The following is a 24,228-nucleotide window of genomic DNA, read 5'->3' on the forward strand; positions in this document are numbered from 1 at the left end:
AAAGTGGCAAAATTGGGACCTTAGGCCCTTTCCCATTTCTCGAAGCACACAAAAACGTTGTAGTAACCCTAATTGCTCTACTTTCTAGACAGATTAGAGGTGCAGACACATTAGCAAATCTGGGACAATGTTAAATTATCTGTATGAGTGATCACAGTTGCAGACAAGGCTCAAAAGAAACACAGAAACTTTACCATTGACTGCAATGGTAAACCATTGCAGTGTACGGTAGGTGCAAACTGATAATCACATATTCAAATCCCCCAGGGGAGCAAAAAAAGTTTTACAAAATTAAAAAGCAGCAAGAATTAAAAATTGAAATCACCCAATCTATATTTTGCATTAAAAAAATAAAATAAAACATTATTGGTATAATTGATTGTGAAAATGCCTATCTCCTACGCAGCTCTGTAGGCAGAAATATAAAAAGGTAATGGGTGTCAGCAAAGAAAAAAAATGTTTTTCAAAGATTTTTAATTTTTAGTAAGTATGAAAATATAATAAAAACTATATAAAATTATATATTGTACTTTGTAATTTAACTGACCTGCAGCATAAAAGGTATCATTTTTAACTCACAATTAATGCTGCAAAAACGAAATCCATTAAAACAATGGTAAAATTGCTATTTTGTTCCAATTTCACGCCATTAATATGTTTTTCCCAGCTGCCCACTACATCATACGGAATATTAAATGGTGCTATTCGAAAGTACCGTTCATCCCACAAAAAACAAGCCCTTATATGTGAATGCAAAAATCAAAAAAGTTAGGGCTTTTGGGAGGCAGGGATTAAAAACTGAAAAATAAAAATAATTTACAATGGGAAGGGGTTAACTGAGCTAAGCAGGTTGGTTCATCATAAAAAAGACACACAAAGCATTACCTAAAGACTCATGAGAATCTCTTCCATGCCACTGCAGTTCTGGTTCAGATGTATAATGTAAATAGTCTATATTCTGCTAGCAATAGGATAAGTATTGATTCAATTAAAATGTTAGCCTCCTTGACTTAATCAGAATGTGTTCCTGCTTGTATTGCACATTTAGACTCTTTAGTACCCAGAGTAATGTACAAAATACAACCTGTACACATCTATTTATAAGCAACTGGAAAAAGCAATCAGCATTTCGGAAATACATCTACAATAAATGAATATAGCCGCTAGGTAAAATGAAGCAGATTTGTATATTTATTTTTGCCTAGCGTAATTAAAAAGTACATAGCCTCCAAGAAGCGTTGGCGTTGGCCACCGCACAATTTATGTATTTCTCAATAGAAGTCCTTACAATGGAAGCTTCAATATAAATGTAAAAATGTACCAGACTCAAACTAATCACGTTAACCCTCTCTGTAGGCAGCGACTTCCACACTATACTGCATGCTCCTGTGTAAGGCAGGGAAGCTGACTGCAGCATTTTCCTTCTGTAAATCTGTGGTTCCATGAAGGTTCCTGTGACTGGTGGCTAAAACCTATAATCATAAAAAAAGATTTCCAGTGGTCCAAGCGGTATTTTCGGATATGTTAAAGCAAATTTCCTTCCTAAACCTTTTAACTCTTTACAGTTCATGAAAAGGACCTATATAAAACATTTACAGCCCTAACACTCGGGAATTGTGCACAGAGTTGCTCAGGCAGAGGTTTATTTGTAATAACAGGTACAATTTTTTCAGATTCAACACGTAACAGAATTATAAAAAATAAAGTTTGCATAATTGCTGTGCTTCTTTGTGCAATCATAACTGTGAAGGAATAGGTCTTCTTTGGGCTTCCCTAGTGTCTTTTTCAGCCTAATTATTCCCCTCTTCAGCTGCACAGCTAGATGTATTTCTCTCATAAGCACATGGGTGTCTCTTCTGTGGAATCTGCCAGCACTGTACTGCTGTGATGCCCTTTCCCTTACTTCCCACTATGCTTGTTTTCAATTCCAGAGCTCACGGAACAGATAAGGAGGGGCAGATCACACAGAAAGGCAGGCTGCCCCTATGATCTTCAGAAGCGTTTTTTTTTTTATCAGGCTCAGGATCTCAGTTAGCTCTGACATGCCCCCATTTCCTCCGACATCTTCTATATCTCTGTTACCAGGGACGGATCTTGTCTGACAACAGACAATGAACTGCAAATGACTGCTACTATGAACACTTAAAGGGGCTGTGCAGCGATTGATAGGTCATCAATATCCGATCTGTGGGGTCTGACAACCAGCACCCCTGACAATCAGCTGTTTGATAAGGAGGCGGTACTCCATGCAAGCGCCGCTTCCTGGTCTAGTCTTTACACTATGTGTGGTCTCCTCTGGAGTGTTGTCGTAGCGTAATAACAAGTACTTGCTCCATTGAAGTGAATAGAGCGAGTACTTGTCCTTAAACTACACTTCCGAGACAAAGTGCAGTGTAATAAAGAGGAAGCGGAGCTCGCATGGAGCATCGTCTCCTCAAACATCTGATTAGCGGGGGTGCCAGGTGTCGGACTACCGCACATCAGATATTGATTACCTATTCTGAGGACAGATCATCAATATAAATCGCTGCACAACTCCTTTAAGCAAGTTGAAGATGAAATGATCTCCAAAGGGTATAAAGTTATAGATAAAAAAAATCCCTTTCTATTTTAAGCAAAAACTATTTATTTTTATCTTTTACATTTATTTTATTTTCATCTTTTACAAGTACTAAAAAAGGAAAAGAGGACTTAAAGCAAAACTTTGGGCACCCTGCATGGTTAGTACCTAGTAGCACCCCCTTTTGCAAGTATCACAGCTCGCAAAAGTATCACAGTCTTTCAATTCTTGTTTGATGGATTTTCATCCATTCTTCTTGCAAAAGTCTTCCAGTTCTGTGAGCCTCCGGGGCCGTCTTGCATGCACTGCTCTTTTCAGTTCTATCGACAGATTTTCAATGATGTTCAGATCAGGGGACTGTGAGGGCCATGGTAAAACCTTCAACTTCCGCCTTTTGAATTTTTTGGTGAGGATGCAGGAAAGGGTTTCTTCTGATGACTTCTATGAAGGCCATATTTGTGCTGGTGTCGCTGAATAGTAGAATAATGTACCACAACTACAGAGTCTGCTAAATCTTACTGAAGGTCTTTTGCAGTCAAGCAAGGGTTCTGATTTGCCTTTCTAGAAGCAGCTGTCTGAAATTTTTCTTTATCTATCAGACCTTCTGTTGACCTCCACCATTCCTGTTAACAGCTATTTCTTAATTACATTAGAACACGGGAAATGGTAACCTGAAAACGCTTTGCTATCTGCATTTTAATTTTCAATTTATTAGGCAGCGGCTTAGAAGAACCAATGGCTGCTGTTTTTTGGAACAAGGCTAGAGGAGTCTAGGTATTTATAAAGCTTTGAACTTTACATCACCTGGCCTTTCCTAACGATGACTGTGAACAAGCCTTAACGCTAACAGGCTATTTAAGGTCCGAAACCTCGGTGAACATTATCGGAGCACTCAAATCTCCTTAAGTTCCCATACTTTTGCAGGGTACTCCTTTTTTCACTCTAAAATAGTACAAAACCAAAATAGTACACTGACTTTATGCCTTTTGGAGATCATTTCATTTTCAACTTGCTTAACTGTTCACCGTAATTTTGACAAGGGGTGCCCAAACTTTTGCATGTCACTGTATATACATATAAAAGCAAATTTTGGGTTCTGCAGCAGGGTATATGTTGAGGCAAAGTCACATTACTATTACCACTCTGACATGGTAACGGTCATAGGGATGCTGGATATCCTCCTGTGGTATGTCATTCCAAGCGCTTTTAAGTTGGACCCATAGTTCAGCCAAGGTGGTTGTTGGCTGCTGTGCATGGGAGATCCATCGCCCCATCCAGTCCCAGAAATTATTGATGAAGAGAGAGATCTGGTGATCAAACTGGCCAGGAGAACTGCTGGATACCCTGAAGAGCACATTGTGTAGCATTGTGGATTTTCACCATCCAGTTCTAGTTTTAATCATTAGGATCAACCGTATTAGGCAGTATGCCTGGTTTATTAGGGTTGATCCTCCAGACAGGGTCTCTTTAAGATGTTGGAAGGGCATGTGAGCAATCTGTTGAGGACAGCTACTGCCCTGTAAAGTCAAATGTTAATGACACATTACTGCTGCATAGATCAAACATAACAGAAGAGGTTGGAATCCATAATGAATGAGAACTTAAACAATAAGAGGTGGTAGTGACACCCAGGTTCTGGTGCAACAGAGGGGGTCCAAATGCCCGATTGCTTCATGATAAGGCACCGATATTGTAATGCTTGAAAGTAAAGAAATGTATCCAGCTTCCGATAAAAGCGATGACCTCTATTACTTTGCACAGTAAAATACAAAACATGACACACTGTTCAGAAACGTCTACGCGTTTTGGATCACAGATTTCAGACCCTTACTCATGACACAGTTGTTAGGCATCACATTTTTTATTTAGGCCAGTAGGAAAACAGTGGCCCAGCTGAAATAACCAAAAGGCTTCTCTGCGGAGCAGCTCTTTCCTATAATCGCCTCCCCTGATAGGGACAATGACCTTTTCTACACCTTGTGCTGCAAAAGATGTAGTGTGTCTCCCTTGTGAACTATCGCAAAAATGTAAACTGCCTGCTGACACATTTCTTGTTTTAAAAGGCGGAATATCAGATAAGGGTTTCCTTATTCTCGCTGCAGGCAGCGTTTTGATGTCCGCCTCCAGAGCGGAATGGAGACTGATCGGAGGCAAACTGATGCATTCTGAGCGGATCCTTTTCCATTCAGAATTCATTAGGGCCCATGACGGATCTCACTAACGTAAAGCCAAAACGTGAGTGTGAAAGTAGCCTAAAGAGAGAAATCGTCAGAGCAACTGCGTCTCATCCTGACCATCTCCCCTTTAGGAATATTATTGATGACATGAGGTAGCTAAAAGAGTAGTATTACCTGATGTTTTGAATTTTACTGCGCAAAGAAATAAAGGTCATCGCTTTTATCGGAAGCTAGATCCATTTCCTTACTTTCAAGCTGTCTTGGTTGCAGGCATTTCCGTGCTTCTGAAGTGATTTTGGCAGGTGAGCGCGGCTGCAGCTTTTTTTGGATTACCAATATTATATTGGCACATAGTAGATGGTAGCTTTGTTACCGATTTTACATTGGGGCCCAGAAGTTTCAAGTTATGTCTCTGATGAAAGTGAGTATTACATTTTTGGCCATTCGATATGGAAGAAACATAAAAGTGGATAGACAGTCTGACCTAACAAATCAGAACGACACAGTACACGATGATTCTTCCAGGCTACCAGCCAGGGAATGACTGAAAGGTACCTAAATGTACTGTGACAGGGTACAAAGTGGCTCCATTAACTTTTCATAGTTTACTGTCCAACTTCTTGACACTGGCAGATTAGTAGAGGTTTTAGATACAGCAGTATTGATTGGCATACCTCATGTCTTCAGTCTGCTTCATTGATGCTTTTATGTTCGTTATGATATTTTTTGGATTAACAATTGACCATTATAAAGGTTGAGAAAGAACAGTTCTCCTTATTTTATCCAATAATAATTCATAATAAGTGCAGTTCCTCATACATATTGATGCATTGTGTAGTAAGAATACTTTGATTCTTAGTGACCCTAGTGAAGTTATTGATATATATTGAAGAATATTATGCACATCTGAATTGTGAAAGGAAGGAAGACTTATTTTTTTAAATTCCATTCCCCCCCCCTACTGGACTTGTGAAGGGAAGTTATTTGCTGCAGCAGTGCACATGACTGCGTCCATGCCGGAGGTTTGCATGCTGGGACAGAAATGCAGTGAAGACAACCAGAGACCCACAGAGTTTCAATTGAGAAGTTAGATAAGGAGCTGAAAGGTAGATGAGATGCCACCTATCTCCCATGACAGCAGGTAGACATGTAAGCACCACTGATTGGATAATGTAAGACTGTGCTGGAAAATCGGGTATGTAGATACAAGTGGGAGCTCACTTTAAGACAATTACGTTACGCTGTCTAAACAGGTTTATTTTTAATGGAGTACAAAAATATACATCATTATAAAGATTATGGAGATTTTCACACTGTAACTTTTAAAATAAATTAGATAATAGCATAGACAGCTTGATAAAATGATTTATGGTGGGAGGTATTAAACTTGACATCAATTTTGTAGTATATAAAATAGTAATATATGATCTAGTAATATATACAGTAATGAGGAAGGGCTAAAATAGTGCAAAAGTTATGAACTCAAAAGAAGCAAATCTGAGAAATAGAGATGAGACCAGCGAACAAAGAACATTACAGTAATCCCTTCTCTGGCCTCAAGGAGCAATGGATAGAATCAAATGTACAACAAGGATGATTATTACTTTGGTTTAGAAAAAGAAGGTTAAACTGTAGTAGCTGTGCATTATACCCTTAGACAATTTGATATTTCCAGCTGCTCCCTCCTCCCCTCTCACAGCATGATAATGCCACAGCATCCCCTTCCTTTAAGTCATATGTACACAGTTCAATAATAAAATGACAGATTTATGCAATATTGTTATGAGAACACAGCCATCAAATCCAATATTTTATTTGTATTGTGGAGTACCTCAGATGAATAATTTTACTGTATGTACACAACTGTCCATATATACTGTAGAACTGCTTCTCTCTGTACTTACCGTCAATGGTGAGCGCTGACTGCTCGCTCTGCTGGATCTCCCAGGCTGCTCCTTAGTTATTGAGTGTGCTGGGTATACAGAGCACACATACGTCAGCGGTCACCACCGACAGTGTAGAGAAGTCAGGGAGACAGGGACAAGTGGTTTTACACTATATAAGGTCACATATCCATGTTTAGGAGGGAAGCAGTGAGGGCAGAAGCTGGTTGGCTCTACATGTAACGGGAGCCAGGAGTGTCTTCAGTATTCAGTATTGCACTGCGCTGAACACTGAAGATGTGTTTTCCTTGGCAACTCATTGCAAAGGGAGAACTTTATAGACAGTTTTTTTTTATTAAAAAGTACAAAATATAATAAAAGTATATTATACAAATAATCATAATCACTTCACCTACACATAAAAAAAATAAAAATAAAATAACAATGACACTTTAACCTTGCACACCAGTTATAAAAATAACAAGAAAGTCAAATCTAGAAGATGGTAGAACATGAAACCTCTGAGCCTTGGAAAAATACTTTATGTACCATTTACTTTGATCTTCCAAATTGCACTACTATGAGAACATGAACATTTATCTATATGGGAACTTGATCATAGAAAACTAAGGGCAAGAACCTACAGAAATTAAGTAGGAAAGAAACTTGTTAAAGCGTCTCATGAAGACAAACCCTGTCCATATGCTCTAATAGCGCATACAAACATCAGCTGCTTGGGACCACCATCTGAGCCAGAAAAGAAAGCCACTCTGAACGAGGTGGACTTGAGTTGCCTTTGTGTTACATGAAGGGTCATTCATCTGAATGAATGCAATATTACATTTCTCCTTCAGTGGCTGATGCAGGGGTAATGCCAGGCTGGCCGAGGCAGCTGCATTCTGAAACGGATTGTCTTTAATTAGACAACCCCTTTAAAGAGCTGTATTGTTCATTATAATGTTGCAATGAAATGCTGCTCCTGGTTGAGGGACCTAGGGGCCCAGTAGATGCTCTCTCTCTCTCCTTCACAAGTTCCATTTCAATCTTGGCTCTAATTTTCTCCCAGTCAACTTCAACCTAAGCAACAGACAAGAAAGGAAGATTAGGATTTTAAAATACATTCAATCATCAGCAAACTTTATGATCCTTCTATGCACAATTGGGCTCAGTTCCAAAACCAGGTATAAGTTTTAAGTTGATTTTAGCATACACAATGCATGCCGACACCCGAAACAATAAGTGATGCCTCGGATACTAAACTGGACTGGTCTGTTTAAAGGGAATTTGTCAACTGATAAATCAAGTTTTGAAACATATTTGTAAAGAATTATCGATTATCTTTAATAAAAAAAAAATCATGTGATCTTTTCCAACTGACCACAATAGGCTGCCATAACTGTTCTGGAGAGATAACTTCTCAGCAGTCATCCAATTATCATCACTGATAGTATTAGAATGGAAGATAACATCCATGTTATAAAGTTTAAGGCCTCATGCACACGACCGTTGTTTTATTCCGTGTCCGTTGTGCCGTTTTTCGTGATTTTCTGCGGACCCATTGACTTTCAATGGGTCAGTTGAAAACTCGGCTAATGCACCGCTTGTCATCCGCGTCCGTGATCCGTGGTTCCAGTCCGTCAAAAAAATATAACCTGTCCTATTATTTTCGCGGAAAACGGTTCGCGGACCCATTCAAGTCAATGGGACCGCTAAAAAACACGGAGGCACACAAGATTGTCATCCGCGTCTGCACGTCCGTTTTTTTCCCTATCATTTGCATGGCAAACTCACAGCTTATCTTATCCCTCTCCCTGCACTATGACCTCAGCAAAGGTCAGAGAACGTGCCTAGAACACTCTCCCATAGAAGTCAATAGACAATTCCAGACTATAGATTGCTATGGTCCATGGCTGCTGTTTAGCGTATATCTAAACTGCTTTTTACAGAGCAGAGCAGCAGCTCAGGGAATAAGGCTGCCACCATATTAACGTACAGAAAACAAAATATAGAAATAAATAAAAAAAATTTTTTTTTTAAGTTTTCATCTGGTCATCTAACTATTAAAAAATGGAGGTCATACATTTCAATCAAAGATATTTTCAAAATTTGAGAAAATCTGGGGGCCTTGGTTGAGAGTTAGATCAGTGATCATTTAGGATTGAGGGAGGCAATTCAGTCAATGGGTGGGAGGTGTACGTCAGACCGCTCAACATATGGTAGTTGCTGGGCTGATCCCATTAGCAATAGACCGCCTTTGGGAGCGGAAAGGAGACAGAGCCTTCAATGATTGGCCATTTACAATAACTAGTTGAAGGAAGAGGAACTGCAGCGCTGTGGTGTGTGTGAGTGGAAGGGGCATCACTTCTGGAGTTGATGAAGCTGAATAACAATCCATAAACTGATATGTACTAATGTTGTTGAATAAGAGTATGTAACGAAGTACCGTTACGATGTACACAAATATTGAGCATCTACAAGTGATGCTGTTGACTTTAGTCTTGAAATCGTGTTGTAAGTCGGTTTTTCATGTCTTTTTTGAAAAAAAGAAGAAATCTTTAAATAAAGACTATTAAAAAAAAAGATATTTTCAGGCCCCTAACAATTTGCACCAACTTGCTTCAAATGACTAAAAATATAAAACGGTAATAAACCCCGTTTCCCCGTTGTCAGCGTACTGAAATACATTGTTAGGACTGCCGATGTGCACAGGAGTCCTCTCCATTATGTAAGGACAGAACTGGAGTGTGGACTGTGTATTTTGGTGCACCTTGGAGCGACCAGGACTCATCTGCAGTACTACTCATGTAGTACTGCAGATAATAATCCAAGTTCATAGTAACACAGTCCCTTTATTACACTATTTAAACTGCTCCACACCTGCATGGCTGGCATTGTGGCCCCCCCACCGTGTTTCAATAGGAAACGCAAAAATGTATTACATTTGGACACGTGATCAAAGTAATTTAAGGGTATTCCAGCACATTAAAAATGCTACTGCATGACTTGCACATGGTAAAAAAAAAAACTAATACTGCTGCCGTTACAACAGTGGCTAGGCCCCCGCTGCACTCCACTTCCTTCACCTGGCTGAGTTGGGTCATCGCTGCATCCCGTATGGTGAGACAGGAGCAGGGAGTGGAGCGCAGCAGGAACCTAATAACAACAGTGCGGGATCGGAGAGTTGATTATGAGCATTTCGGGGGCATAGAAACTGTGAAACCGTTTTGTGGAATATGTTTTTTCCAACTATACGTTGCTAAGGGAACTGAAAGAGATTTCGTTCTGGCTAAATGTGAGGGGGTTTGTGACTTTGACATAAGGGAGTATTTCAGGAATGTCAATAGTTAGCAGATCTTTATTTCATCAGCACAGTGACCTAAACATACATCAAAGAGATAACGCTTCTAATCACGAAGCGGCGGTCTTGGAGAGAAAGCAGATCGTATTAAAGATGGAAGATTAGCGCAGCCTAAATTTGAGAATTACAGGAGTAAGTGATCGGACTGTAAAGGACACAGGAAGACAGCCAGAATGTGACTTGATCAGGGGAAATGATGCTATCTTGTTCAGATAAGGCAAGCTGAGCGGAGCTAGCATTGTACTTGAGTCATTACTTAATACACTTAAGGAAGGTGAAGACATAAATTTTGAAACGCTGGAACAACATTGCACAAGGTGAAAGCAGTTCTCTTATCACAATGTCCTGGAAAGACGATATGGATTAAGTAGACTTCAAATATTCCATATTTATGAGTCACATAACAATCCTTGATGTAAAATTAAAGCAACCCTCTAAGCCCCCTCTTATTAAAGGCTCACTTCCCTCTGTATATGTGCAGCAGTTAGCGGAGTGTTCTTTTTCTTACTGGTGGATTACGGTAGTAATCTGTAATTTATAATATTTCTGCCCCTGCTGTAATAGAAATCATCTCTCCCCGCTGAATTTGTCATGGACAACCAATCTGAGGAGGAAGAACTGCAGGGGTGGAAGAGGGAACACCACCTGAACCAATGCGGAGGCAGGGGGTGTGTCTCAGACTACCTCACACTCTCTGTAGACACTGTAGCTAAGCTGTAGTCACACATCACAATATGTGCAGAAAATATACAGCAGGAAATCATCCCCTATAGGCACTGACTTACATATCATTACTGAGCTCCTGACTGGACAGTCCCTTTAATGGGCCTTCTAACCTGATTAGTCACGCAACCATGTCCCTTGTAGATTAGATGAAGTTTGTAGAAGCATTTTTTTCTCTTTTTCACAAGGGACAGGAAAGGAATGAAGATAAAGCATCAGTGTCAAATGGCTATACATCGGCAGCCCTGTCATGGTGATATGCTTCTTCAAGTCACATGTCAAAAATCTTTATATATTTTCTATCTCGAACCGACAACGACCATTCTGACAAATTGCCATATTCACAGCAGCTGTTGTCAGAGCTCTGGAACGGGATACAAAAGGTATATGTGTAGAAACTAAATCACAAACACACAATAAGGGTCCATTCACACGTCCGCAAAATGGGTCCGCATCCGTTCTGCAATTTTGCGTAACAGGTGCGGACCAATTCATTTTCAATGGGGCCGGAATGTGCTGTCCACATCCGCACTTCCGGATCTGCACTTCCTTTCCGCCAAAAAATAGAACATGTCCTATTCTTGTCCGCAATTGCGGTCAAGAAAAGGCATTTTCTATAAGAGTGCCGGCAATGTGCGGTCCGCAAAATCTGGACCGCACATTGCCGGTGTCCGTGTTTTGCGGATCCGAAAAAAAAAACATACGGATGTGTGAATGGACCCTTATTATATGATATATAAACTGTTAAACTGGCTTTCTCTGAAAGCAAATATGTAACCCTTTAAGTAATTAAAGGCTATGTACACCTTTGGAGGCAATTTTTTTTATGGCCATTTACTCATTTTGAGCTAAAAAAGTTTTTTTATATTGGTCTTCATTAAAAACAACCGTTCTGTGAAAGGGTTAACTGTCTAGCTGTGTGAATTGCACTTTCACTTTCTGCCGTCATCTAATAACCCTTCTCTCTAAATTACTTCGGGTACTTTCACACTAATGTTTTTCTTTTCCGGCATAGAGTTCCGTCACAGGGGCTCTATACCAGAACAGAACTGATCAGGCATATCCCCATGCATTCTGAATGGAGAGCAATCCGTTCAGGATGCATCAGGATGTCTTCAGTTCAGTCTTTTTGACTGATCTGGCAAAAGATAAAACCCGCGGCATGCTACGGTTTTATCTCCGGCCCAAAAAACTGAAGACTTGCCTGAATGCCGGATCTGGCATTTTTTTCCATAGGAATGTATTAGTGCCGGATCCGGCATTCAAAATACCGGAATGCCGGTATGAAAAAAAATAAAAAAAAAAATCGAAACTGATCCGTTTGTCCGTATGACAAATGGACAGACGGATCCGTTCTTGCAATGCATTTGTAAGACGGATCAGGATCCTGATCAGTCTTAAAATGCAATCAGTTGGCATACGTTTTGCCGGATTCCGCTGCTGCAGCCGTCAGCTGAGCTGCCTGACTGAACAGAGTGAGAACAGACAGCAAGCTACTAGAGAATATTAAAGCTGTACAGATAGAATAGCTGAAAATATTATTTTTAGCTCAAAATAAGTACAACGCAATAATAAAAAAATTTGCCTCAAAGGTGTACATGACCTTTAACCTCTTCCAGACACAGGGCGTACAGGTACGCCCTTATGTCCTGGTACTTAAGGACACAGGGCGTACTTGTAGGCCCTGTGTATTTTCGATCACCGCCGCGCGGCGGGCGGTGATCGGAAACCGGTGCCTGCTCAAATCATTGAGCAGGGACCTGGGGCAAATGCGGCGGGAGGTCCTGTGAACCCCCCCCCCCCCGTGTAGGCGATCGCAGCAAAACCGCATGGTGACATCACCTCTCAGGATCGCCTCTGATTGGTAGGTGGGTGGGCCGGCGGGAGATTCAAATCATAGCAGCACTCCTCTCCTCCTCTTGTGTCCGGAGCCCGAGGAGAGAGGAGCGCTGCCTGAGCCAGCATCACCCCATCTGTGCCCCAGCACCCATCCTTGCCCCCAGGACCCAGCACCCCTCAGCCTGAGCCAGCATCTGATCAGCAGGTAATTAGGGAAAGTATAGGGAAAGGTTGGGCTAGGCAGGGATAATAAAGGGAAAGTTAGTGTAAAAGAAAAGTTTTATTGCATCACCCTAAGTAGGGTGTCTGGGGTCCACAGCAGAGCTGTGACACCCTAGACCTCCCAGGGGTGCTGCCGCTTGCCCCCCTGCCCCCCCCCCCCACAACTTTTTGGGGTCGCAAGCATTTTTTTTTTTTTTTTTTTGTGCGTACGCTGACTGTGGCTGGCACTCTTAGCGTCCGGCCACTGTTAGTGCATTGCACACCCCACCGCTGATCAACTTCGGACGGTTGATCAGCGTTTTTAAAAAAAAAATAATTCTTCACATTTTTCCCCTTTTTTTAGTTAGTCTTTTTTTTTTTCTGTTAGTTTTAGGGATAAGTACGTGAACACCCGTGCCCCTACACACACGCACACTGAATAAAGATTTACACGCACGCACACACACACACACGCAGACACACACTCCCCTATGGCCCGCTGGATGTTCTCGGCCGAGGAGGCATACGCCCAGCTTGCCTCCGAGTCCGAGAGTGCTAGTGAGGACGAGGATGACCCCACTTTCCTGTTGTCATCCGCGTCCTCCTCATCATCTAGCGAGCAAGGGGACTGCCATGCTAGGGACCCTGTGGCCCACCCTAGTACGAGCAGCTCTGGGGCTCGTACTAGTTTTCCGGCCCACCAGTTAAATCCCCCGGAGCCCCCTGCCGGTGAACTTGTCTGGTGTACCCCAGAGCGATTTGAGCCCGTGATTCCTGAGTTTGTAGGCCATATCAGGAATCCAGATTTCCACAGTGGGCTTCACTGAATATTACTTTTTTAGTCTTTTTTTCAGTGACCAACTGGTAAATCTAATGGTGGAGCAGACGAACCTGTACGCCCAACAGTTCGTTGCTCAACACCCGGGCTCCTTTTTGGCTAGGCCCGGTGGCTGGACCCCGGTCAGTGCAGCCGAGATGAGGACATTTTGGGGCCTCGTGCTGCACATGGGCCTAGTTAAGAAACCTAGTGTCAGGCATTACTGGAGTGGGGATGTCCTCTACCAGACCCCACTTTACAGTACGGCCATGACACGTACCCGGTTTGAGGCCATCCGGAAATGCCTGCATTATTCAGATAATGCTGCATGTCCCCCCCAAGGTGATCCTGCCTATGACCGTCTGTATAAGATACGGCCGGTCATCGATCACTTTGGGGCCAAATTTGTACAGGCCTACGTACCTGGAAGGGAGGTCGCGGCTGATGAGTCTCTCATTGCGTTCAAGGGGAGACTCATTTTCCGCCAGTATGTTCCCTCAAAGCGGGCAAGGTATGGCGTGAAGCTGTACAAACTTTGTAAGAGTACCTCAGGGTACACTTACAAGTTTTGTGTGTACGAGGGGCGAGATTCCCGTATTCAACCCCTAGAATGTCCCCCCACTCTGGGTGTTAGCGGGAAACTTGTGTGGGACCTTATGCACCCACTGCTAGATAAGGGTTACCACCTTTACGTGGATAACTTTTATACTAGTATACTAAAATACTTAAAGAGGACCTTTCACTACTCTACAAACTAAAAACTAACTATAGCCAGGCTATGAGCTGTGCGCTGCGATTGGCCAGCGCTGCAGCAAGGGACACGCCTCATACAAAAAATCACTCCAGTACAGCAGAGGGAGCGCAGACACCGGAGCCTATACCGGGTGAACGGAGCGGCGCCCAGACATACTAGTAAGTGCAGGGGGACCCCTGGGCGCCGCTCTGCCCACTGATATAGTTAGTTTTTAGTTTGTAGAGTAGTGAAAGGTCCTCTTTAAGGTGAAATAAGGCTGTGTCCTTAAGGAGTTAAACGTCTGAAACAAAAAATCATTGAACGATCATAGATTTCGGCTGGCACCCAAAATTATTGTTTCTGAGCAGCACATTTCCCTCTGAATTTGTATGTGGATGAATGATCATGGAAGTGATTGTTCAGCCTCATACAGAGGGGATGATTGCTGTATGATTGCATGATCAGTCAATTATGAGGAATGAACCGTTTGTTCCTGATAACTGCAAGTGAATCGCCAAAAGTGTAAAATGACTATTATCCCATAACTCTCAACCTACTCACTCTACTTTAATACTTTGCTGCTTACTTACTTTATGGTAAAATCACCAGCTGGCAAAAACAAACACTTGCCGGATGGCTGTGGAGGGTGAGACTGCTAGAGAAAGAAAAACCGACACTTACCTTTTCAATGGGTCCCAGTTCCATTGGCGCGCCTCCCATCTCTGTTGCCTCTAGTTCCCAATAGACCAGAAGTCTGATGTGCCATCTACATGCATATCCCCACTGCCGGCCAATCATTGATGGCACGTGACCGGTAACGCTCAAGGATCACGTACTGATCATGACATGCCACTGCTGAGGCCAGCGATTGCCTTGTCAATGGGTCACCGCCTAGGTAAGTGAGTGGAATTTCAATGGGTCCTCCAGCACATTTACACAGGACAATTATCTGAACTAAGTGTTCCTACGAACGCTCATCCCTGATAATTGCCCAATGCTCAGGCTGTGAAAAAATACTTTAATGGGCATCTGTCAGCAGATTAGTACCATTGTACCGTTACCAATACACCTAGGGGCTCTGTTCTCTCTGCAACTGCCGCACCCTCTCCACTTTAATTGACAAATCCAGTCAGTAAAAACGTGATCACACCCGGCCCTGTCAAAGTGAAGAGGGCGCAGCAGTTGCAGAGGGCGGAGCCTCTAGGTGTAATGACAACACCCCCGTTGCTCCTAGAGGCTCATTTGCATATATTAAAACATAGTTTTTCTCAGCAACGCAGGCACATATGAACATGGGACCAACACAGATGACTTCAGCTGCCAAGCGCACCTGTAACAGGTCAGCCAGTGTCATAGGTACACATCTGCTGACAGATGTGCTTTAAGAATCACACTAAATCATCCTGTATTGCTTCCTTGGTAGTCTATATGGTTGTTTAAGGATAGAGAAGAAAACAAGTATCAGTGCCCATCTCTACTTACACCTTCTGCATACTGCAGGAACCTTTTGTTGGTTTCTTTTTTATTGAAATCATTCAGATACTTTTGCCGATAAGCCAAAACAGTATCAACATGCGTCTTGTGTTTCACGGCAAGCTCCAGGGCCCTAAGGCAAAACATAGAAAATTCTCTTAGATTCTTGACTACAACTAGATACAAAAATGCTAATTAAATCATAATGCTTAACTGTTTTATTCTAACTGGTTGAGATCAAGTACATTAAATTAAAACATGCAACATGTCATGGGGACACAACAAGCAGAAGTCAAGGGCACACCTTGAATATTTGTCCTTATACAGTAGATCTTTATTCAATATGCAGCAGTGTTCATGTATGCAGATATCATAAAGCATATTCTCCTAGTATAGCCAGCTTTTTTGGTATCCCATTTGAATCCCAGTGCCTGCTCTATAAGTTCACACTTAAAAAAGGTCCAAACGACTGAAACGTTAGTGTTTATATCTGGATTTATTATACAAAAAAGCTGGTTATAGAAGGAGAATGTACTTTGCACATCAGTTTTCATGTATGCAGATAGCATTCAATAAAGGACTATTGTATAATCCCAAATAATAAGGGGGTGCCTTGGATCTCTGCTTGTTGAGTATGGTGGATTGAAGGGTCGTTTCAGTGGCACCCTGTGGTTCCACCTACTTTGCTACATGGTGACCGGTCAGAAAATGTAATTATTGAGAGTCAGCACTTAGAACCCCACCAATCACTGGAACAAAGCCGTGCCCCTTGAATCTCTTACCAAGCTCACCTAGGAGAGGTGGTTGAGTGACGTATGGAAGCAGACTGCGCAGATCTCCCAGGAGGTGGGCTCCAGTTGCTGACGTCCCTACTGATCTAAGCTTATGACATATCAAGTTTATGAAATAAAAGCTGAACCTGGTGTGGAAACAGTCTCCTAGAGCCGATTGGAGGTTCAGCAGAAATGTGCTACCCACTACTCCATTCAAACAGGGAACAAGGGACTCCTTTTCCTGTGATTGGAAGAAGTTCCAATGGTTGAAACCCCCAATGACCACGTTTATCCCCCATCTTGTGGATAGGGTATATGTGTAAGCTAGAAAGCCCTTTAATCGTGCAATTCTGGAAACACATTATTTGTAAAGCCGTGCTCCCAACTCTGACACATTTGGACTAAATGCAGTTGGTAAGTTCATAGTTTCTTTTTTATAATGGGCAATTTTATAATATACTTTGTGTATCCGTTCTTAACGGTTTACAAGATCATTGCTTGTAGTCATTGAATGTCTTCCAACCAGCCACTGGGTAGAACCATTCATGTTCCTATTTAACTGCCACAATCGGAAATCTTGACAATTGTGGGGAATTAATGCACACAAGTAAATTAGAAAATGGCTTTGTATGATTCATTAATTAAAAGGAATCTGTCATCAGTTTTGTGCTGCCCTAATCATGGGCAGTTGAAATACTTCCAGGCTCCTTCATTAAAAGCACTATCATTTACTCTGAAATGCTGAGCATGGGGAGAAGTATCCACTGGGCAGCCCCATCCCAACTCAACTTGACAGGTCTTTCCGTATTTGTGTATATGAAAGGTCCTATCAAAGAAGCCAAGCCAGATGGGAGAAAGGCAGAAGGTAGATGGTTTCTTTGAAAGGCTGCAGTGTTTCAGAGGAAACCATAGTGCTTTTAAATTACCCTTTAAGGGGTTGTTCATTGGGGTTGTCACATCCTTTGTGTCTGGAGGAAAGAAGCTTTGTACACAAACATAGAAGAGGATTCTTTATGGTAAGAGCAGTGAGACTATGGAACTCTCTGCCTGAGGAGGTGGTGATGGTGAGTACAATAAAGGAATTCAAGAGGGGCCTGGATGTATTTCTGGAGTGTAATAATATTACAGGCTATAGCTACTAGAGAGGGGTCGTTGATCCAGGGAGTTATTCTGATTGCCTTATTCGAGTCGGGAAGGAATTTTTTATTCCCCTAAAGTGGGGAAAATTGGCTTCTACCTCACAGTTTTTTTTTGCCTTCCTCTGGATCAACTTGCAGGATAACAGGCCGAACTGGTTGGACAAATGTATTTTTTTCAGCCTTATATACTATCTTACTATGTTACATACTATGTTACTATGTTATAAACTTTGTTAACATCTGGTTTAACACAGGTCACGTGGCTTCTGCAGCTGAAGACTGGCCACAGCTGTAACATGTCAACCATGCGTCATCTCAGTGGGTCACGTGGTGCATGAGTACATGACATACCACCACTGCTGTGTCCAGTCATTGGTTGATCTTGGTTAAAGGGGTTTTCCAAGTGTTTTTTACTGATGACCTATCCTCTGTATAGGTCATCAGTATCTGATTAGTGGGGGTCTGACATCCAGGACCCCAGGTGATCAGCTGTTTGAGAAGGCCCCAGCGTTTGCAGTAGTGAAGTGGCCTTCTCTCTGTTCACCAAGCACAGTGGTGTACATTGTATAGCGGCTGTGCTTGGTATCGCAGCCCAGCCCAATTCACTTCTATGGGGCTGAGCTGTGCCTGGGCCATGTGACCAATGAACGTGACATCACATGGCCGAGGAAAAGATGGAGAAGGCCGCTGCACTACTGCGTACCTGGGACCCCCGCTGCTCAGATACTGATGACCTATCCAGAGCACGTCATCAGTTTAAAAACACTTGGAAGGAGCTCAACTTCTCGCGAGATTCCTTCTCCCTGGCTGTGAACGGTCCGCTCTGATTGGATCGTGCTCACAGCCAGAGAGAAGGAGACGCCACAGCAGAAGACTGCGTCTCCGCCCCATTGCAACGATACTCCTCATCAGAATACAAGGGGGGGCAACAGCGGACGAACGGGAAGGGGGGGAGGGTGCTTTTGAAAAAAAAAAAAAAACAACAACAAACAATGGCATCAGTGGGGGCCGCCCTACAATATAATACCATAATTAGCCTTTGTTAAAACTGATGAAAGGTCCTCTTTAAGCTTTATTTGCTGTAACAGGATTGCCCTTTTATTAATAATCTCTAGTCTACACTAGGTCCACGTGGTGAAAATTCCTGAATTTTTCAAGTTAGATTTTCTTTTCTTGTGACATTTATATAGCCCCTGTTCAGTGACCTAGTTACATTTGCATTACCTCTCCCAGTTGTAGGAGTCAATGTTGAGCTGTATGGCTTGGTAAATAAGGCCAGCCTGCAGGATAATGGCCTCAGCATCTTGAAAGTTCCCACTGAACAGCTGGACGTGAGCCAATCTGGACTCCTTTGATGGCAGATCTTTAATTGAATTTATGTACTGAACTTTATCAATCTGCAAGAAAAATTATAGACGCTGCAGAAAACATCACATTCATCAAGATAGTGCTGGTATTTAAGGAGTGATCATGTATCCCCACTTACTTCTCCAATTGCTGCATATGCGATTTCGGCCGTTGACATATCTTTATTTGCAATAGCCATAGCTGCTAGACAAGCCCATGTAGTCTGCTCCTGTGGAACAAAGAAATATGCATGAGGATACAAACATCCGTATGACAAATGATTTCAAACATGTAAAAACTACATTAGATTATGTACAGTACAGAGGATGTGTCTAAAGTGGTCTCAAGGGTGGTGGCCTCATAAGGTACAACTGCCTTTAAAACCCTTAATCCTTTAATGACCCGGGTATTTTGGGCTTTTATGACCAGAGAGACCACAGAGAAATGTCACCTTTGGGAATGCCGTAATCCAGGCATGTTCAACCTGCGGCCCTCCAACTCTAAAACCCCATTGCCTCATATCAGCCCCCAGTAGCCCCCATTGCCTCTCATGTTAGCCCCCATTGCCTCAGATCAGCCCCCAGCAGCTCCATATTGCCCCAGACCAGCCCCCAGGAGCCACATATTGCCCCAGATCAGCCCCCAGGAGCCACATATTGCCCCAGATGAGCCCCCAGTAGCCCCATATTGCCTCATGTTTTATAAAATAAAAAAAACACTTACCTCTCCTGCTCCAAACACCGCCACTCCTCACTTACATCGCAATCCTCTTCATCCTGGCGTTGGCTGTGCTGTGAACTGGAGCGCACAGCGTGAGGTCACAGAGCGCCCTCACACTGTGCGCAGCCACAGCCGACAGCCGAGGACCAGCAGTCAGACACTTATGTCTTATCCTATGGATAGGGTATAAGTCTTTGTCATGGGAAAACCCATTTAAGCCTATCCTGCATAACGATATCTGCCAGGTAACATAATCTCTTAAGAACAGGTAGATTTTCAGTTTTTAAATTTTTTTTTTTTTCGCTCCCTGCCTTTTAGGAGCCATAACTTCAAAATGGGGTGAAATTAGGTAAAATCCCACAATTCTGCCACAGTTTTATGGGTTTTATTTTTATGGCGTGCCCATTGCGGTAAAACTGACCTGTTACCTTCATTCTGCAGGTCAGTACAATTACAGCGATACCATATTTATTTTTTTATAGTTACGTTTTTGGAAGGTCAAGTGACAAAAAAGCAGCGAAATGGCCAAATTGATTCCCCCCCCAACCCCCCCCCCACCCCTTTAGAGTTCACTGGATGGGATAAATATGTTAATATTTTCATAGTTTGGTCATTTTGGAACGCAGCAATGCAAATGATCTTTATTTTTTAATAGTTTTTTTAATTTAAATTATGGGGAAAGGAGGTGATTTGAATTTTTATATTTTATATATGTATAAGAACACCGTTTTTCATTTTTTTTTTCACATATTTTAAGTCCCCTTACGGGACTTAAACAAGCGATTGTTAGATTGTTTGTCCCATAGACTGCAATGAATTACCATTGCAGCCTATGGGAGTTGGATGTTTCTATGAAGCCCTCCTTCAGAGGGACTGAGGCTACCAAAAGGACCTAACAACTCCCTTAATCACAGTGGGAGGTTTGGGTGGAATCGGATAGGTTGCTATGGGCAACTAAGCCAGTTCTACTTTATAGCCGTTTGATAAATCTCCCCCAAAATGTACAATTATGTATTAAATAGTAATACACTGGATAAAACTGCCACAGAAAAAGACTTGGGCATATTAGTGGACAGAAAAGTTAAAGGGGTTTTCCAGGCTACAAATTTTGATGACCTTAGGACAGGTCATCAATATCATATCAGTGGTGGTCGGACACCCCCACAAATCAGTTATTTCGGGCTGCTGCGCAGCCAGAGTCTGTACAGTGACTCTGTCCCAGAAACTACACAGTGTATGAAGCGGTCTGCTTCCAGATCCTTACACTGTATAGCTTCTGGTGCTGCGGCAACCCATAATAGCCAATTGGTGGGGGTGCTGGATTCCGATGACCTGATCTTGAGGGCCTTACAAATCCTGAAAGATTGGATCTCCAAGAAAAACCTGAAGGTGAACTAGAGGAATATTCCACTCCATTAGTACCTTCATTGGGCTTAGGCCACCAGGGTCTTTACCAACCCTTGCTTAAATTATCCTAACCACCCAGTAATATTTATCGCTGTACAGTGGTACTATTCCAGGAATTATTACTGGACTGTTTAAGGGAGTGTTATTAAATTAAAAAGTTAATGTTTACTAGTGTTGATCTCGAATATTCTAATTGTGAATTTTTATTGCGAATATCGGCACTTCGAGAATTCGCGAAGATGTAGAATATAGTGCTATACTGTATATTCGTAATCGCAAATATTCTAGATTTTTTTTCCATTAGTAACCTCCCTTCTTGCTTGTGGGCCAATGAGAAGGCTGCAATATCTTAGCAACATCCTTAGCAACCAATAGGAAAGTTGCCTACCCCTTACTATATAAGAACCTCCCCAGCAGCCATTTTCTGTATTTCTTTTGCAGTTCTGAGAGAGAGGGCAGTGTCATTGCTGTGCTCTCTGCTTTCATCTGGATCCTATTCCTTATCCAATTACATTAGATAGTTAGTTAGGGTACTTTCACACTTACGGCAGAGGATTCCATCAGGCAGTTCCATCGCCGGAACTGCAATACAGTGTGCAAGAACGGCCACCACTGCTGGATTGCAGGGTGGTCGTAACCATGGAAACGAGGAGTGTGCAATGCGATGGAAAAATGAATCCAGCCATCAAAGGAGGCAATATGGACAATCACAATACATTAGAAAGTAGCTTGTATTAACTTTCTCTACACGATAAATGTAATTTGCTGAAGTGACACAAGCCAAAAAAAGGCATAGGGGGAATGATGGATTTCCCTTCATGAGTTCTACAGGAAAGCTTTAAAATTCCTTCATCACTCATTTTGTTAGGAATGGCTTGTATTTCAATTTATTCTCATTTAGATAACAGGAATTATTTATAACTGTAGAAAAATGGAATAATATGAAAAATGGTCTACACAAACAAATAACACACACAAATGGAAAAATGTCATAGGGTTCTTAATGTGATTTAAAAAAAAAAAAAAAAAAAAAAAAAAGGATTCTACCAAATAAACTTTTACAGGAGCAAATACCACCCTGACCATCCTGCTCATGTGGCCAACACCAACTTTGTTTTATAATTAAAGTTTAGTAGCAGGTTAATGTGGCTGCTGCTAACTTACAGCAGAGTTCATTGCTCTCAATGGACCAATTGAAGAGAAAAGTGAAGCTGCAGAGGCTTTGTCTGTACTCTAACATATGTTGCTGCAGTGCAGATGTTCACACAAGCCAGCTTCATTGTCCCGGCCAACAGCCCGATGCTGGAAGGAATGCCAGGGGCACAAGATCTGCTGCCATATGAAAAGAAAAAAAAAAAAACTATGGAGCTGGTAAACTAAATGACAATCACAGATTAGAAAGCGCTATTGTCCGAGGAGACATCGGGGAAGAAAACGAAAACTCTGCTGTGCACCGAGGCCAAATTACAGGTGCCTTAAGGCCCCCGACCTTCAAAGTGGGCAGAGTAGGACCATACTGACTTAACCGAAGAGCCCGGTCTGAATGCCAGGGCTAGGTCTGTGTACCTGTAATCAAAGAGTGATGAAAGAACTAAAAGTACAAAGAAGTCATGGTTCTAAATCTGATGTGTTCCTCTCTCTGGGATGAAGGACACCCTGGCCTATACAGTTTATGCACACAGATACAGGTCCTGTCTATTACTGGGGTAGGAGTGCTCCCCATAGGAATACAGAAGATTCAGAACTATAGGGGAGATTTATCAAGACTGAGTTAAAGCGAAACGGTCTCCGTTGCCCATAGCAACCAATCAGATTCCACCTTTCATTTGTGACTGCTCCTGTGGAAAATGAAAGATGGAATCTGATTGGTTGCTATGGACAACTAAGCCAGTTCTACTTTACACCAGTTTGATAAATGACCCCCTATGTGTCTTCTGTATATGCCTTCATTGCTCATACTAGCTAAACGGCACAAAATCCTTTTGTAGTACGGACCAGGGTGCCCTTACATAAGGAAACGTAGTTAGCTGATTATTTTATTTTATTTAGCTGATTAAATTATTTTATTTTCAGGGCCGCGATATGTTCTGGGGGTAAACCCCCTGAAAGAAATAAAACAATACTACTTTACCTTAACAAACTGGCAGAGCCGGACAGCCTCGTTCCACTTTGCAGCGGTGATGTAATCATGAAGGATTGCTGGATATGGCGATATGTTTGTGTGGACCAGGGAGCCATCACTTCTGCGGATTGTCACTCTGTTCCCGACAAAGCTCACAATCTGGGGGCTCTTACTAAACTCACTGAAAAGAAGACGAGTTCAGTAAAGACAATGACGTGCAATCACATGAGTATGGATAAATGGAAGACAGTGCGGGCAATGTTCATTATATTGGTTCCCTGTAGAAAGGGATATCCACCCGGCGGGAGGTGATTTTATTATACAGAAGGGCAGTTATATGAATTATATAGTGATGCTGTCTAGTTAGAAAAACTTCAACAATAATGGGAAATAAATCTGAAAAAATTGGCCATGCCAGGCAATCAGATTGCAAGGCCCACTGTATAGGAGAATGGAAGGTGTAATTACACTGCACCGCCACTGCCAACCAGACGGATCAGCTGTCGTACGAGCGCCACCACCTATTCAACCGGCTCATTGGTGACTCTGCGGGTAGTTGGAGCCCCCACTTCAATCTGATATTGATGACCTATCCTGAGTATAAGTCATAGACATTGTACCACAGCACAACCCCTTTCATTGATTTTTCACTACTTTTGACTGCTCAGCGGTGTAAGGAGGACAGAGTTGCCATTTTTATCAATGGGGCCTCAGCGCAGGGAGTACGGACAGGAGTGCACATTGCTGCTCCTGCCCATGTCTGCTGAGCGGAGCGGGCTCCTGCCTGCTTTGCTAAGAGATAACCTGCAGGACTCTTAGGCCCCTTTCACACAAGCGTGACGGATTAGGTCAGGGTGCGTTCAGTGAAACTCGCACTATTTTGCAAGCAAGTTCAGTCAGTTTTGTCTGCGATTGCGTTCAGTTGTTCAGTTTAGTCTATTAAAAATATAAAAATA

At 42.3% G+C, this 24,228-nt stretch overlaps 1 protein-coding gene across 3 annotated transcripts in view; it reads right to left on the reverse strand.

Annotated features, from left to right (window-relative positions):
- Window positions 1-5,979: 5,979 nt before the first annotated feature.
- IFT80 (intraflagellar transport 80) overlaps window positions 5,980-24,228 on the reverse strand; it is a 124,974-nt gene continuing 106,725 nt past the window's right edge. For all 3 annotated transcript variants that reach the window (XM_040428167.1, XM_040428169.1, XM_040428168.1), the window contains 5 exons: window positions 23,282-23,453; window positions 19,163-19,252; window positions 18,901-19,073; window positions 15,774-15,897; window positions 5,980-7,697 (listed from right to left, as the gene is read on the reverse strand). In XM_040428167.1, coding sequence (XP_040284101.1) covers window positions 7,536-7,697; window positions 15,774-15,897; window positions 18,901-19,073; window positions 19,163-19,252; window positions 23,282-23,453 — 721 coding nt within the window. In that variant the 3' untranslated portion in view covers window positions 5,980-7,535. The remainder of the gene's footprint in view (window positions 7,698-15,773; window positions 15,898-18,900; window positions 19,074-19,162; window positions 19,253-23,281; window positions 23,454-24,228) is intronic.

The sequence above is a fragment of the Bufo bufo genome, chromosome 4 (genome assembly GCF_905171765.1).
Source record: "Bufo bufo chromosome 4, aBufBuf1.1, whole genome shotgun sequence".
NCBI lineage: Eukaryota > Metazoa > Chordata > Amphibia > Anura > Bufonidae > Bufo > Bufo bufo.